Source organism: Myotis daubentonii, chromosome 2 (genome assembly GCF_963259705.1).
Source record: "Myotis daubentonii chromosome 2, mMyoDau2.1, whole genome shotgun sequence".
NCBI classification, from domain to species: domain Eukaryota; kingdom Metazoa; phylum Chordata; class Mammalia; order Chiroptera; family Vespertilionidae; genus Myotis; species Myotis daubentonii.
The window spans coordinates 212,659,983-212,675,241 of record NC_081841.1 but is presented as its reverse complement, the minus strand read 5'-3'; the positions used below and the strand labels follow the sequence as shown (position 1 = coordinate 212,675,241).

The 15,259-nt window shown below is 44.3% G+C and overlaps 1 protein-coding gene across 6 annotated transcripts in view; it reads right to left on the bottom strand.

Moving 5' to 3' along the window:
• Positions 1–15,259, bottom strand: part of FAT1 (FAT atypical cadherin 1) — a 121,658-nt gene that overhangs the window by 94,256 nt on the left and 12,143 nt on the right. For all 6 annotated transcript variants that reach the window (XM_059685610.1, XM_059685615.1, XM_059685613.1 and 3 more), the window contains one exon: positions 4,864–8,146. In XM_059685610.1, coding sequence (XP_059541593.1) covers positions 4,864–8,146 — 3,283 coding nt within the window. Of the gene's footprint in view, positions 1–4,863; positions 8,147–15,259 lie in introns of those variants that run through there.

Here is a 15,259-nt window from a genome sequence, read left to right as displayed (position 1 = left end):
CTGATTGGGCTGCATTATAAAAACTGCCAAACGCTGAACCGAGGAACTCGAGACAGAAGGGGAACCTCCTCACAGGCATTCCGTTGTAATACACACATCAGGGGGACAGACCTACACAAGTTTCTATTAACAATTTGAGAAAAGTCCTTGGCCAGCCATTTTTCTGGACGTATCCTTCGTTTTCAAAATTGGCAAAAGGCTGCAACTTTCTATTGGTGCTCGAGTAGTAATTAACATGGAAGGGTACCCATCAGCTCCGAACACTAAACTGAACTGATTCCACAAATCTAAGGACAGATGCTCAAGATTCTATTCCACTCAACTTTGAAGCTTACAACAAAGGGAACCAGGAACATATCTGAAGTGAGAATGAAGTGAATGCTGAGCACTATGAAGTCAGGCAAATCAAATGTAAATGGGAAATTACATATGCTTTAAAGATACTTGCTCCACTAACACCTATTAAACCTGCGTTATAATCCTCACTGTAGATCAAGCATGTCAAACTCACAGCCCACAACAAGTATTTTTGCTGCCCAGCCAATATAAGGGTATGTAAGAAACGATTTAATAAAAATTCCTTTCCCTTACGCACTTTACACGCAGGCACACCATTTCTCTCCACTAATACCAGGAGCGAATATTTTAGCAGCCGATTTCCACATCATTTGTCTTGGACTGACTTGTTTGGTGTGCACAACGATAAATATTTTGCTTTCGGAGAACAGGAAAAATAGGTTTATTTGCGTCACACTTATTAATTTGTGCAGTTATTCAGTGTCTGGTAAGTTAATGTTCAAGAAAACATATTAATTTTTTATTAAAATGTTCTATCATTTTATGTGAACGATGAGTCATTTATTTCAGCCTTTTGTATTCAGCATGTCCCTATTGAAATAAACCTACGTTTCTATGAAAATTGAAGCTTTTGTGTGTTTTTTTTGCAGCCCACAGAAACTTAAACCTTGTTTATTTGACCCGTGTTAGCCTTTGAGTTTGACATGCTTGGTGTAGATGTTGGGACAAAAAGTGGGGGGATCTCAATGACAGCACTGGAGATTGGCTCTTAACCAGACTGACTTTCCGAGTAATTGTTCACATCACTCTCTGCCCTTCCAAACCTCACAGGGAAGAGCAATCACGTGGGCCTGGTTTGTGAGAACAATTCCTAACGCCCACCCAGAGGCCTGGCCAGGCAAAGCATGTGATACAGAGATTAGCAGATGAGTCAGCTGTCACTCCCACAGGCCAATTACAGTGAGCTCCCTGCAAAGCCAGTTAAAAAGTGCCTACAACGCCTAAACCCGACAGGACTGTGCATATTTTAGGCAGTCCACGGAATGTCCATTTCTTAAAAAAAAAAAAAACACACAAAACTACTTTTCAAGGGATGTTTCGAATGTAAGCTCCTTTAAGAAAAGATCTTAAAAAACAGTAAGAACTAAATCCAGATTTCTGAATATGTTCTCTGTTCTTTGAAAAGTATACAAATGATACACCTACTTGACAATGTCACTCAAAGTCAAAGGCAAGAAGTACTAACCAGTTAAGTGGGCAGGTTCTTGGTATTCAGAAGCAAAGGGCTCCTGGGTGGGACCACGTCAGTTAGCCCAACAGGAAAGGCATGACTAGGAGAGAGAGTCAGAGCCTGGCAGAGACGGGCACTGAGCAGACACTGAAGCTCTAGGCAGGTGCTAACACACCTGACCTGAGCCAACTCAACCCACACCAAGAGTCAGTTCCTGAACTGCTCCGGCTTTTCTGCATCGGACAAGCACCTCTCTACACCTCCAACCTGTCCTAGAAATTAATCAGGCAAACCCCAAATGAAAGAAATTAGCTTATCTAATTTCAGCATTTCTACTGCACAAAACCCACTGACCTTCCCTGCAGGAATTCAACATTATGATATCCGTTGACTTACCAGAATTCTCTAAAATAACTTGCACTGATAATTCTACTGCCAAAAATACATCTTGTAATGTATACCAGGCCAATGTGTCATTATTATATCACTTGTATTTCATTTCAAAACGCATCTAAACCTAAGTCTACTGTACATGCCGTATTTTGCTCTGGAAAGCAAGAATTACAGAATAGGTGACCTAGAAACGGCCAACTTTTCTTTCTCTCACCTTTAAATGTCAATATTTATACAAACGCAGAACAGTTTCATATATACTTCCCAGCCCCACTGCCCATAATCCCGGCCTCCCATGGAGTCTGGCCCTGCCACGGAGCTTGCAAAAGGAGCTTGCAAACCGCTGGGGATCTATTTCAGGACGCGGCAGTGTTGGGTGGGATGTTCCCTCTTTTTTCTTTCTTGGGTAGTAAAAATATCTGTCTCTTAAATATATAGGTGAAAAGTACTCGTTTCTAAATGAGGCTTTAAAAAGCAACAAAAATACTCTTTTCACTTTAAAGAAAAAAACCCAAAAGGCAGTGCTCATATAATTTAAGTCATCAAAGAAATGTAAATTAAGGTTTTGGTTCTATTTTCTGTTCGAACTTTAAGTTACAACAGCTCTTTTTAGGCTTTTAAAACCCACTTTGGAAAAGGAAAAAAAGTAGGGATAACTATCCTGAGGAAATTCAAAACACTTCAGAGTTTCAGCTCCTAACTTCGGGGTATTGTTCTCTGTTGACATCGCACCTGGAAATTCTAACTCATGTTGGAGAATATGACAACAAAAAAAAAAATCTATTCTACTCTTCAGATGAAGGACTACTAATTGCTGTTGATTATGCTATTTTCTCTTGAATTGAACTATTTTGGGTATTTCAGATGAGTGGTAGATAAAGTATGTGTGATACATGCTGGTAGTATTTAATTCATTAGAAAAAGAACCCCTTGAATAAACCAGAACACATTAAAATATTATAGCATCTAAAATAACTTACTTCTAGGAGAATATCCTATTTTTCATGTGTTATATACCTATTAGATGTGGGAGTGGGTAGGGGTGGGTATTGACTGAATACCCAAGGTATTACTTTAAAAGAAACTTTTAATATAATAAGAAAACATCCCTTTTTAGAATGGAATTAGTAATACAGGAAACATCAATGAGATCAGTAAACAAAGTGAGTTCCATCTATGCTGATAAATGTCGTGATTACCCAGTTTCCTTCTGTTTCCACTACCCTTCTCAGGGGGGCGGGGAGGGGGGGTGGCATTCAAAGCCAAAGTAGTCATTAAATTAATCATTCAGCCTTTTAATCTTTAGTGAGCAGCTTCTACATGGCAGGCACTTTGGGCTAGATGCTGAGGATAGAGAACGCATGAGCTACCATTAAAAGCCTGCCCTTAAAGGTGGTTTAGGGGTAAATTATAACACCCAAAATTCGTGTATTGAAGTCCTAATCCCTCTACCTCAGAACATGTCTGTACTAGGAGAGAGGGCCTTAAAGGAGTTAAAATGAGGTGATCAGGGTGGTCCCTGATCCAATACGACTGGTGTCCTTATAAGAAGAGATTAGGACAACGACATACAGAGGGAAAGTCATGTGGAGGCACAGAGAGAAGACATCCATCTACAAGCCGAGGCGAGGTCTCAGAAGAAACCTCCCATGTCAACACCTTGATCTTGGACTTCCAGGCTGTGAGAATATTAATTTCTGTGTTTAAGCCACCCAGTCTGTGGTGCTTCATTATGGCAGCCCCAGCAAAGGAATACAAAGGTTCGCATCCCATCAGAGGAGAATGACTTATAACTACAGGAATTAGCTATGTAAAGCAGCTCAATTCAGATATACGTACAAAGTGCAAAACAGTACTCTCTAGCATAAATTGGCTGCCTCAGTTGATCTGGCGTGAGGACCTTTGCTAGGTGGGAGGCCAGCCTAACAAAGCGCCGCTACCATTTCCGAGACACTATTAGACTCTAACACCTGCTAGGAATCCTTCCCGTGTTATTTCACTTCATCCTCACGTAAACCTTGTGGTAATTTTTTGTTTGTTTGTTTGTTTGTTTTAAAATATATTTTATTGATTTTTTACAGAGAGGAAGGGAGAGAGATAGAGAGTTAGAAACATCGATGAGAGAGAAACATCAATCAGCTGCCTCCTGCACATCTCCTACTGGGGATATGCCCGCAACCCAGGTACATGCCCTTGACCGGAATCGAACCTGGGACCTTTCAGTCCGCAGGCCGACGCTCTATCCACTGAGCCAAACCGGCTTTGGCAACCTTGTGGTAATTTTGAGTGTGTCCATCTTACAGATGAAGAAAGTCAGTTTTAAGAAGATAATGAACTTGTCCCAAATCACCCAATTAACAACTGAAGGGGCCAGAACTCCAACCCAGGTCTTCTCCACTCAACATTCTACATCAGACTCTTAAACAAGACCTGCAGGGGGCGCTGAGCAAAGCAGATCATGTGACGGAAGTTTTAGCAGAGTCTTCTCTTGGTGCACTGCAGAATTCTGCATGTTTGCAGTGACCTCTGCATGGCATGCTAGCCGGGGTGGTAGTGACTGTTCTAAGGCTGCAAACATTCTAGTTGCAAAAACTCTGCCGAGGCTTCTCCAGGTTAAGCAAAACCACAAGGATGCTTCTGATCAGATAAGAGCAGAAACAAAGAGATCCCTATCGGTGGTCATGATTTCAATGCTTCCTTGTTTTTTACTGATTATAGGGCAGCTCAACCAGGTTCCATTGGTTCCATCTTCGTGACTCACTATACATACAGACACCTGCAAGAGGACGAAAAGCACGCGCGGGCATTGCCACTGCTACCCTGAGCCCTAACAGGCCAACGGGGACCTACAGGGGAGACCGTGAAGGAGCTAGCACAGGGCAGGTGGTCACTGTAGAAAAAACAGGAGGGGAGAGCAAACAGAGAAATAGGAACATAGTTACCTGTTTCTTCATCTATTTTGAAAACACCAATGCCAGAACCGTCTCTAATGGAATAGCGGATCTCCCCATCTCTTCCTGCGTCCTCATCACGAGCCAACACTTTCATCACTGCCGAGCCAACAGGGACATCTTCCTTCACCGCCCCCTTCTCCACGAAGCTGGGAAACACGGGCGGGTGCAGGTTCTCATTCACATCGACGACCTCAACTTCCACGTAGCACGTGGATGACAGAGAAACCGGCTTCCCTTTGTCTTTGGCCCTCACGGTGAGATTATAGACTTGCTTCCTCTCGAAGTCCAGCTGCTGTACAATCCTAACCGCTCCGCTGAGTTTATCCACGTCGAAGTGGCCTTCGCCGTGGTCCATGAGACTGTATCTCACCTGACTGGACGGACCGAGGTCGGGGTCATAGGCCTCCAACCACATGACGATGGTCCCTTCGGGAAGGTCCTCGCGCACTTTCACGTGGTAATGAGCTGGAATGAACTTGGGGGGGTTGTCATTAACATCCTCCACGGAGACTTTCAGAAGCACCGTGGAAAACAAGCGGGGCTCCTCCGTGGCTTGATCCCTGGCTTCGATCTTCAAGTAATGCACGGGCTGGACTTCAGGATCCAGGGGCTGCACGACCTTCACCACACCGGTCACGCTGTCGATGGAAAACTGATCGGTGTCCGTGAGGATGGAGTACGTCACCTGTCCGTTTGGCCCGAGATCCTTATCGGTGGCTTCGACCTGGATGATCTCACTCCCCATCTCCTGGTCCTCGCTCACTTCAACGAAATAGCTCTCCTGTAGAAACTCGGGGGGGTTATCATTGGCATCCAGAACCCTGATATCCAGAAGGCGCCACGCGGCCTTCTGCGGCAGACCAAGGTCAGACGCGGTAATATTCAGGGTGTATCTGTCCGTCGCCTCACGGTCAAGGGGAGATAGAACCTTTAGCATTCCAGTGTCCATGTCAATAAGGAAGCAGCTGTCCTCATTTCCTCCAGAAATGGCGTAGACCAGTTTCCCATTGAAGCCAGTGTCGAGGTCGGTGGCGTTCACGAGGAGGATGCTGGAACCCACCGGCTGGTTCTCCTTCACCTCGATGCCCGCGGGAAGATGATTGCTGAACTGCGGGGCGTGCGCATTGACAGAGTGAGAATCGAAGAAGACGTCCTCGACCTCCCCCTGGCCGTGCAGCTTATTTGCCTGGAGCAGCTTCTCCGCCAGCATTTTGGCAACACCGGTCTCCTCACACTGCAAGTGCACTGGCTTGCGACTGACCGCCACGGTCATGTTGATATAGAACGGCGTGGCAAAATTCTCTCCATCTGTAGCTGTAATCCTCAGACTGTGAAACGACACCTTTGCCCCCAAACCTTCCGTTAGCGACTGCTTTAAGGACAGCACCCCGGAGGTGGGATGCAAGCTAAACAAATCTAGTTCATTGCCAGCTTCAATCTGATAGCGGACCAACTGAAGTTCATCAGCGTCGATGGCGGACACGGTGGTTATCTGCTCTCCCACCTCGAGATCCCTGGGAATTGTCCCTTCGCAATTTATTTTCTCAAACAAGGGTGTGTTGTCATTCAAGTTATTGAGAGTAAGGGTGGCCAGGACCTCAACTTCCCGGCGGTATGGCAGGCCCCAGTCTGACGCGCGAATCCGCAGGGTATAAACCCGGGGCATCAGCTCATAGTCCAAGTTCTCTGAGGTACTCACAGCACCGGTGAAATGGTTGATCACAAACGGCACGGGGTTGAGGTTTGCAATACTGTACGTCACATACCCATTCTCGCCCTCATCGGGGTCTACTGCACTCACACTCATGACAGTGGTGCCAACGGGGACATTCTCATCAAAAGATGCTTTGTAGGAGGTCTGGGTAAATTCCGGGGGGTTGCTGTTAGCACCCAGGACTTTGACCAAGACCCTGGTGGAGGCTTTTCTGTCACTTGTTGTTACTTCGAGTTCAAAATGGGATGCCTGCTGTCTTTTAATCGGTTCTAAAATGGAAATGAGACCAGTGTTGTGATTTAAACTGAATTTGGCTTTTCCGGGCGCACTTTTGAAAACATACCTCAAGTGGGAATAAGGAGGCGTGGCTTTTACCATGACCACGGGGGTGTTGGCAGGAGCCAGTTCACTGATTTCTGCCCGGTAAACATCCTTCTCAAACCTGACTGGCCCGGCTCGGAACTGTGGAGAAGTCACGTGGATGACTTTCACCGCAGAGAACTGGGGAGGTGTGCCTTTATCTTTAGCCTGCAGCGTCAGATTGTAGCCAAAAGGATGACTGTCCCAGTCGATGCCACCAGTGCCTTTGACTTTATATTCTTTACTCCCCGGAGAGGACCTCACCGTTCTAAACTGCTGGTGGAAGTCACCGGCCACAATGCTTAACGACGCTACTTCCCCACTGGCTCCCTGATCACAGTCCTCCACCGTTACGACCGCGTATGTGGGGTCCTGGTCCGATTCTGACGGCGACAATGTCACCGCGGTGATCACGGGCGCGCACTCGTTGGCCTGCTCCACGTGCACCGTGAGCCTGGCCATGCTGCTGATGCCACTGCTACCGTACAGCTTCATCCCCCGGTCCACCGCGAGGATTTCTATCTCGTACAGCGGGGTCTCTGCGTGATCAAGTCTCCCGGTCAAAACGATTACACCGCTGGTTGGGTGAATAGCGAACATGTCTGTGCGGTCTTTAAAACTGTAGTAAAACTCCCCATTGGTTCCTATGTCTGCATCTGTGGCACTGACCCTTGCAATACTGGTCCTTATGGCTGTGTTTTCAGGTAAAGAGACGCTGTACGAGGTGGGCGAGAACAACGGTCTCAAGTCGTTTGTATCCAGCACCTGCACCCGGACCACGGTCCGTGCCTCCGCGTTCGTGTTCTTTTCCACCGCTTTGACTACCAAGGTGTAATGGTCTCTCACTTCCCTGTTGAGAATAGCGGTGTTTCCTCCTTTGGTCCTTATTCTTAGGAAGCAAAAGTCTCCAAGCACGTACTCCTCCGCTTTGAATAGGTTTTCATTGTCTCCCGAGACAATTTTGTACCGTAATTCCCACGCTGGGTGGGTCAGGTAAATGCCCATCTTTGTGGGATGCCCGACGTAGGTCTTGGCGGCGGAGTTCTCGTGCACAGTGACGTTGTAGTGGAGCTGGGTGAACTGCAGAGGCGTCTGGTCCGGCGCTGGGCTCCCATCGCCGTCTCCAAAATGCTGGAGGAGGAGCAGCAGCAGCAGGAGCGCGGCCAGGTGTCTCCCCATCGCTCCGCTCGCGGGGACCTAACAGATGAGAGAAAGAAGAATCATCACTTGGAGGAAAGAAAGCCAAAACATGTAAACTGTTTTCTTACACTTGGCTTTAGACCTTAGATTTTAATAAAGCGTTTTCCATCCTTGTGGAATATGAATAAATGCAGTGGTCGTAGATTTTTTTCTGTCTTCCAATATAAGTATATCAACACTTACTTGTCTAGAGATACTAAGTTGAAGAATACTCTATTTTCATATTTTAACGACTCAAGTTAAAGAATCCTAATGACTGGCTGGCCGCTGTGGTTCAATGGCTGATATGAACCAGGAGGTCCCAGTTCGATTCCTGGTCAGGGCACATGCCTGGATTGCGGGCTCCACCCCCAGTAGGCAGCCAATCAATGATCCTCTCTCATCATTGATGCTTCTATCATTCTCTCCCTCTGCCTTCCTCTCTGAAATTAATTAAAAAAAAAAAAAAGAATCCTAATGGGCATCAGATGAGAGATTGGCAATTATAAAAACTAACGTGTATTCTTATACTTAAATCTTCAGGGCAGATACAGTATAAGCAATTGTTAAAAAGATGGATAAGGACATTGTTTAGATTTATTTACAAATAATAATTGCTCAAAAGCTCACACACTTCATTCCATTACCTTCTCCTCACCATGGGAAGCTTTGAACAACTCATGTAAAACAACGAAACACTCAACAGTGGCTTTCTGCCAGTCAATAAAGGAAAAATACCACATGATCTCACTCATTCGTGGACAATAGAGACCATTATAAACTTTTGAACAATAATAGATACAGAGGCAGAGCTGCCTCAAACAGATTGTCGAGCTGCAGCGGGAAGGCCGGGGAGGGTTGGGGGGCAGGAGGTAGGGGGGTAAGAGATCAACTAAAGGACTTGTATGCATGCATATAAGCATAACCAATGGACATAAGACACTGGGTGATAGGGGAGGCTAGGGGACTGTCTAGGGCGGGGGGATAAAATGGATACATATGTAATACCCTTTGTAATACTTTAAGCAATAAAAAAAAAAAATTAAAAAATGAAAAAAAAAAAAAAAAAAAAAAAAAAAAAAAAAAAAAAAACAGTGGCTTTCTATCACCTCCCATAATGATAGCTTGTAATCTCATTTCCCAGAATTTATCCTGAAAGTATTTCTTTCTATGATTAAATTCACTCCCTACATAATGTGAGGGTTTACTGTCTCAGTGCTAGACAACAACGTAAGTGTATTAAAGTAATTATATCACTCAGTGTGATACTGAGGCCATCTCTTATCCACCACGAGCCAAAAAAAAGAGTCAGTTTACAAAAGGAAAACCCGCAGTTTGATGATGAACAGAATTCTGCCTCTCCAAGTCCACCAATCACATCTCACCAACCACACCAACGTCTTCTCACTTCTGTTGTCAACAACCAGTACTGTCCTGAGGGCATTGAACACCTGTCACCAGGACATAAGACACACACACACACACACACACACACACACAGCCAAATCACCTAAGCTAATGCCCAATCAATGCAACAAGGAGGTAGGGACTGCAGGTCAGAGGGAGACGTCGGGAAGGGAGGCAGTTCACGGGCTGAGGTCTGGCAGGAGAGCAGAACAATTATTTCCCGACCATCTGTTCGCCTAAATGCCAACAAACTCACCTACACCTCACTGTAGCTTCACAAAACAGCCCAGCTCTGAGAGGCGAGGACAGGGCTGTACCCTTGGCAGAGTGGCCATTCACCAAATGTGAATGCTACCAAAGCTGGAAGGGACAGCAGCCAGGAGGGCTGGTTGAACAGCCAGGTTGAAATGGCAGCATTAATTTACAGTATCTCAGCGCAGCTTGCTACTGCCAACTTTGCCCCATTGCTCATTTCATCAGGGGAAAAAAGGAAAATGCCTGATATGCTGGAAGCAATGAGAAGCGTAATTGAAACTGAATCACGTTCAAGTTGGGCACCCTAACCTGTTCTTCGGTTATCATCATACCCTCAGCTCCGCATGGGAAGTAGGGAAATTAGATTCCTAGCCTCTAAAAGAAAAATCCTCATTTAAATAAAATAAGAGCAATTTCCTCCCAGAACTATTTCTTAATTTGGCCAGCAGATCTACAACCCAAGGAAATTTTAATATTTTGTAATGATCCAGTAATTTTATCAAAACAAGTGAAAACTTAATTCCGTTCCACCTCCAGGTACTGAGAGCCTGCTATGGAACAGCCCATACAAAGGCACATGGAACTAAAGATCATTTTAAAAGACAGAGATGCCCATCCTGAGGTATTTAAAAGTAGGAGTAAATAAATATATATATGCTTTAAAGAACACTTAAAAAGATATGTTAAATAAGCATTTCTTTGTTTTTGGAAATATATAATTACTATTACCCACTTTACAGCCAAGTATTATACCAGGATTCTACTGTAAGCAATTAAAATATTTTTGCTTAATTCTACATATAAAATATTATGCATTTAGAGGAGTAAGAACACACTCTGTATGTTGATATGTAAAGATGTCCAGATATATTAACTGAAAATCTAAACTGATCCCATGTATGTGTGCAAAAAAAAGGGGTGGGGGAGATAAATTGTGTGCAGAGTACATGAATGTGCTTAAAAATGAACCGAATCATTCTGGACACAAATTAAAAAATAAATTGTTAACTGTGGTAACTTCTGGAGACGAGGCGGCTGGAGAAATGTTCACATTTTCACTTTTCTATCCAAATGTTTTGGCATAAGCATATGTTATCTTTGTCATCCATTCACTCCCTTCATCAATTATTTGATTCAATCAACAAATATTTAACTAGTTAACGGCCATGAAATTTTAAATTTAATTATAAAAGGTCCACTGCTTGGATCTATAGACGTTTATGGCAGTTAATTGGTTAATGAGCACCTACTATATGCCGGGATTAGTTGTAGATGCTGGGGATATAAAAATGAACCACACAACCTACCAATGAATCCCCATGCTGATACATTTCCCGTAGACAAACGAGAAAACCCTGCATATCGGAGGCTGACAATTAAGTGCTAAGGAGAAAAATAAATAAAGCAGGGGAAGAGACACTGGTCAGCAACCCGAAGGGAAAGAGCGAATCCTAACTTCAAAAGATCCAGGGCTTCTCAGCCTCAGCACTGTTGACATTCTGGGTTTGGGGAGGTGAGTAAGGTTTAGCGGGCTCTCCCATGCATTACAGGATGTTAGTATGATTCCTGGCCTCCACCCACTACAAGCCTGTGGCAGCACTTCCCCACCAACTGAAAGTGTCTTTGGATATTCCCAAATATCTTCTGCGGCGCAAAATCTGCTTCAGGAGAGAAGCCCAGTTAGAGAAACAGCAGAGATCCTTGTGGCTAGGGCACATGGAGGAGGGGAGGACAGTCAGGGGACCACTGTTTATGTAACCCATCAATTTTAGAATAGTTTCAGATGTACAGAAAAGTTAGGAAGGCCAGTTTCCCCTATTGGTAACTTCTCACATTATTATGGTACCTTTGTCACAACTAGTGAGCTAATGTGACACACTGTTGTTAACTATTTAAATCCTAAGGCCCACTTTCTGTCCTAGGATCCCAACCCAAGACCCCCACGCTGCGCTGGGTCATCCTATCTCCGACTCCTCTGGGCTGCCAGTTTCTCAGATTTCCCTTATTTTTAATGACCCTGACAGTTTTGAGAAGCACTGGTCATATATTCTGTAGAATGTCCCTACAGTGGAATTTGCCTGATGTTCTTCCCATGAGTACACTGGGGCTATGTGCTTGGGGGGAGGGGGGGAGGTGCCGTTTTAAATCACATCCCATCGTCATGACTTCTCCATGTAGGTGCTGATCTTGCTCAGTGAGTTGAAGTGCTTCTTGCCAGGTTTCTCCGTGATGAAGTTACTCTTCCCCCCTTTTCTGTACTATTTAGAAGAAAGTCATGATGCTCAGCCCACACGTAAGGGGTGGAGAGTTATGCTTCATCAATTATTTAGAATTCTTCTACGGGGAGATCTGTGTAGTCTCTCCCACTTGTGGATGTACTCAATCATTTCTTCAGATCAGGATGATAGGTGACTTTTAGGACTTTGAGCTTTACTTGAGGATTTTGAACAGGGAGTGACATGTTCTAAGTAAAGTGAAAAGGGCGGCTCTGGCACCTGTGTTGGGAATAGAATGCAGGGCGGCCAGGGCAAAGCTGGAGGGAGGTCAGTTCGAGGTGAGAGACCACGGTGGCTTAGCCCAAACATGGTAACGGTGGAGGGAGAAGTGATCACATTGTGGATCTATTTCAGAATTTGCTGATGAATTGGAAGCAGAGGGGAGAAAGGTATCGGAGAAGATTCCAAGGATGGTGTGCTGAGCAAGAAACACTGAGCTGTTGGGGACAGAAAGAGGGAAGAATAGTTTTAAGAGAGTAAGATGAGGAGTTCCGTTTTGGACAAGTCAAGGTGGAAATGCCTGTTGTAAATATAAATGGGTGGTTAGATGTGTGGCAGGGGGCCAGCCTGGAGACATCAATGTGAGAATGGTCAGGATATAGAATATGGTATCGAAAAACCACAAAACTGAGATCACCAATGGATGGAGTCCACCCAGGTAGAGGAAAAAGCAACCCCCGTTGCTCCCCAAGATTTAGAGGACAGCAAAGGAAAGGAACCAGCAAAGGAGAGGAACCAGCGAAGGAGACAGAGCAGCTGAGGAGGTAGATGCAAGAAAAGGGTGTGACGGAGACATAAGTAAATCAATCTTCTTGAACATCTGAAGCCAGACATTAGAACTTGGATATGAATGACCCATAAATACCCGTTGATGCCATGCTGCTCCCCCACCACTGAAAGGCCCTGGATCCCCTCTTTACCTCCCCCCCGACCCCTACCCCTGACCCCACAGGTCACTAGGGAAACACACAACATGTCAAGTTACTGCAGCTGTTCTCTGGCCATGGCATCTCAGTCACTCAATCCGACCACAGCTCTGCCAGCACCCCCTTACTTCTCTCATCTGGATTCCCAAACACCTCGGTCACCTCTCTCAGCTCACCCACCACACTTCTCGTGGGACACGGCGCAGCTGGAAGAAACTCACTGCGCCACGTTATTAACCAAGACCTTTAAAAACCCTGAATGTTCTGAGCAAAGCCTGCTAACAGACTGCCATGGTAATGAGAATAAATGACTACGTGCAGTTCTTTTGATCAGAAAAAAGTAAGGCCACTTTTTAGGAGATATTGTTAACTTTGCAGTAAGTAATATAACCAAGAACTGTGAACTCAGGTTTCACTATAAAATGCCCCGATCAAAAAACAAACAATGAAAAACTATGGCTGCTCCTCTATGCATAACAAGCAAGCTGAAGGGAATGAAGATACTAATACCATTTCATCTAAAAAGTCTAAAAAGTACATTCTCACCTAGAGTGCATGCTTATGAAAATTAAACTCCAAAACCCATTTTAGCCAAAGGCTACACTTTGATATTCTGCAAGTGATCAGCTACTGGAACTCGCAGTAATTCGGGGTTTCTTCCGCCTTCCCCAAAGTGAAAACAAAGAATGTTCACCCAGTGCAGCCTTTAGGGAAAGCGGCCTCGGGTCCAAAGCTTAAATATCTTTAGTACAGACCCCTGGAAATGCAGAAAGAAGAGAAAAACAATTTTCCTGGTAGAGCTCAGATATTACTATGCTCATATGTCTTCATTAGGGAGAGCTTCATATAAAGAGTTCCAATCAATTCCTGTGACTGCACAGTCTTCACAGATCTGAACCCAGCCCCGTGCTGAGGACCCGGCTGCGTATGTTTAGGTGGAACGCTGCAGATTCAGAAGCGTTTCCTACGCTGGGAAACAGGACATTGTGTGGGACACAGGGTTACGCGACACACAGATTCTACTTGGTGGTGTATATTTATTACTTAGTCATTCTAGCCCTCGATGCAATAGGGGAACAGTACTAAACTCTCCACTGCACATGATAAAAACACTCAACATCCAAGAACTCTGTGTTCCTCCTCATGTTCTCCTGCAGCTCCCATCCGTACCAAGGTCAGGGATGCAACTACCACTCAAAGTTAGAGCTTAACGTTCGGTTTCAATAGTGTCACATTTTTAGAGTATTTTTTAAAGATGTCTAAATTGCAAGGAAGATAACTGCATTTCCAAATAAAAATGTCATGAAGTTGTCAAAAAACAAAACATGAAATTAAATGACTCCTGGTTTTTTAAATATCGTATGTTAAATAAATGTTTAATGATCTCAAATCACTTACTAAGGAGTCAAATAAAAGCATTGTATCTTCCTAAGAAAGCCTATTTGTCACTCAGCTATAATTAATTCACAGCTTCCAGATAACATTTATATCAGGGAAGAAAATCTGCATTTTCTAATTACATTCTAATAGTCATAGACAGGACTTTTAAAAGCTTTCGTTCTTACACTGAAAAAATTAATGGGTAGGTCTTTATTGTCCGGGCGCATACTAAATCTTTTTAAGCGATATTAATACATTTTTCAATAAAACTGGGTGGGGGCCCAGCTATGAACCCAGAATTGAACAGCAGCCTTAGGCTTAGTGTATATTTAACTACCTCTGGTAACTCTGTATGTTGTTAAGTTTTTATTGTTGCTGCAATAAGTCTGATTACTCTAGCAATAACTTAATTCCCATATTGCCTTCAAATGATCAACAACTGATTCCAAGTTAAGTGAAAACAGTCCTTAAACTACTGATGCTGACAGGGAAAAACTACCAATCTCTCTCCTCAGCATATTACAACTCTTTCAGAAAGTAAATGTCAGCATTTACATGATTTAACTAATCCCAAATAATTTTTTTTAAAGTTTTCTCGCCCTGAAGAAAGTTAAACAGACTTCCTAACTTTTTAAATAGCCTCCATATAAAATGTACTATGTAATTTACCGGCTGCATGAGCCTATAAAACATGTCTGTGGGCATTTCGAAGATGACTATTTCTGGCGGTTCCATGCTACTGTGACCTGAGAGACGAGACAGGCGACCAAGGGCTGTTGTTGTGTTTCTGGCTGGGCCAGGCACCCCTGAGCTATCCCCTTCTCTCTCTCTCTCTCTCCTCACTGTCATGACCACTTTCTCCTCATCCACACTCCAAGGCAAACTCT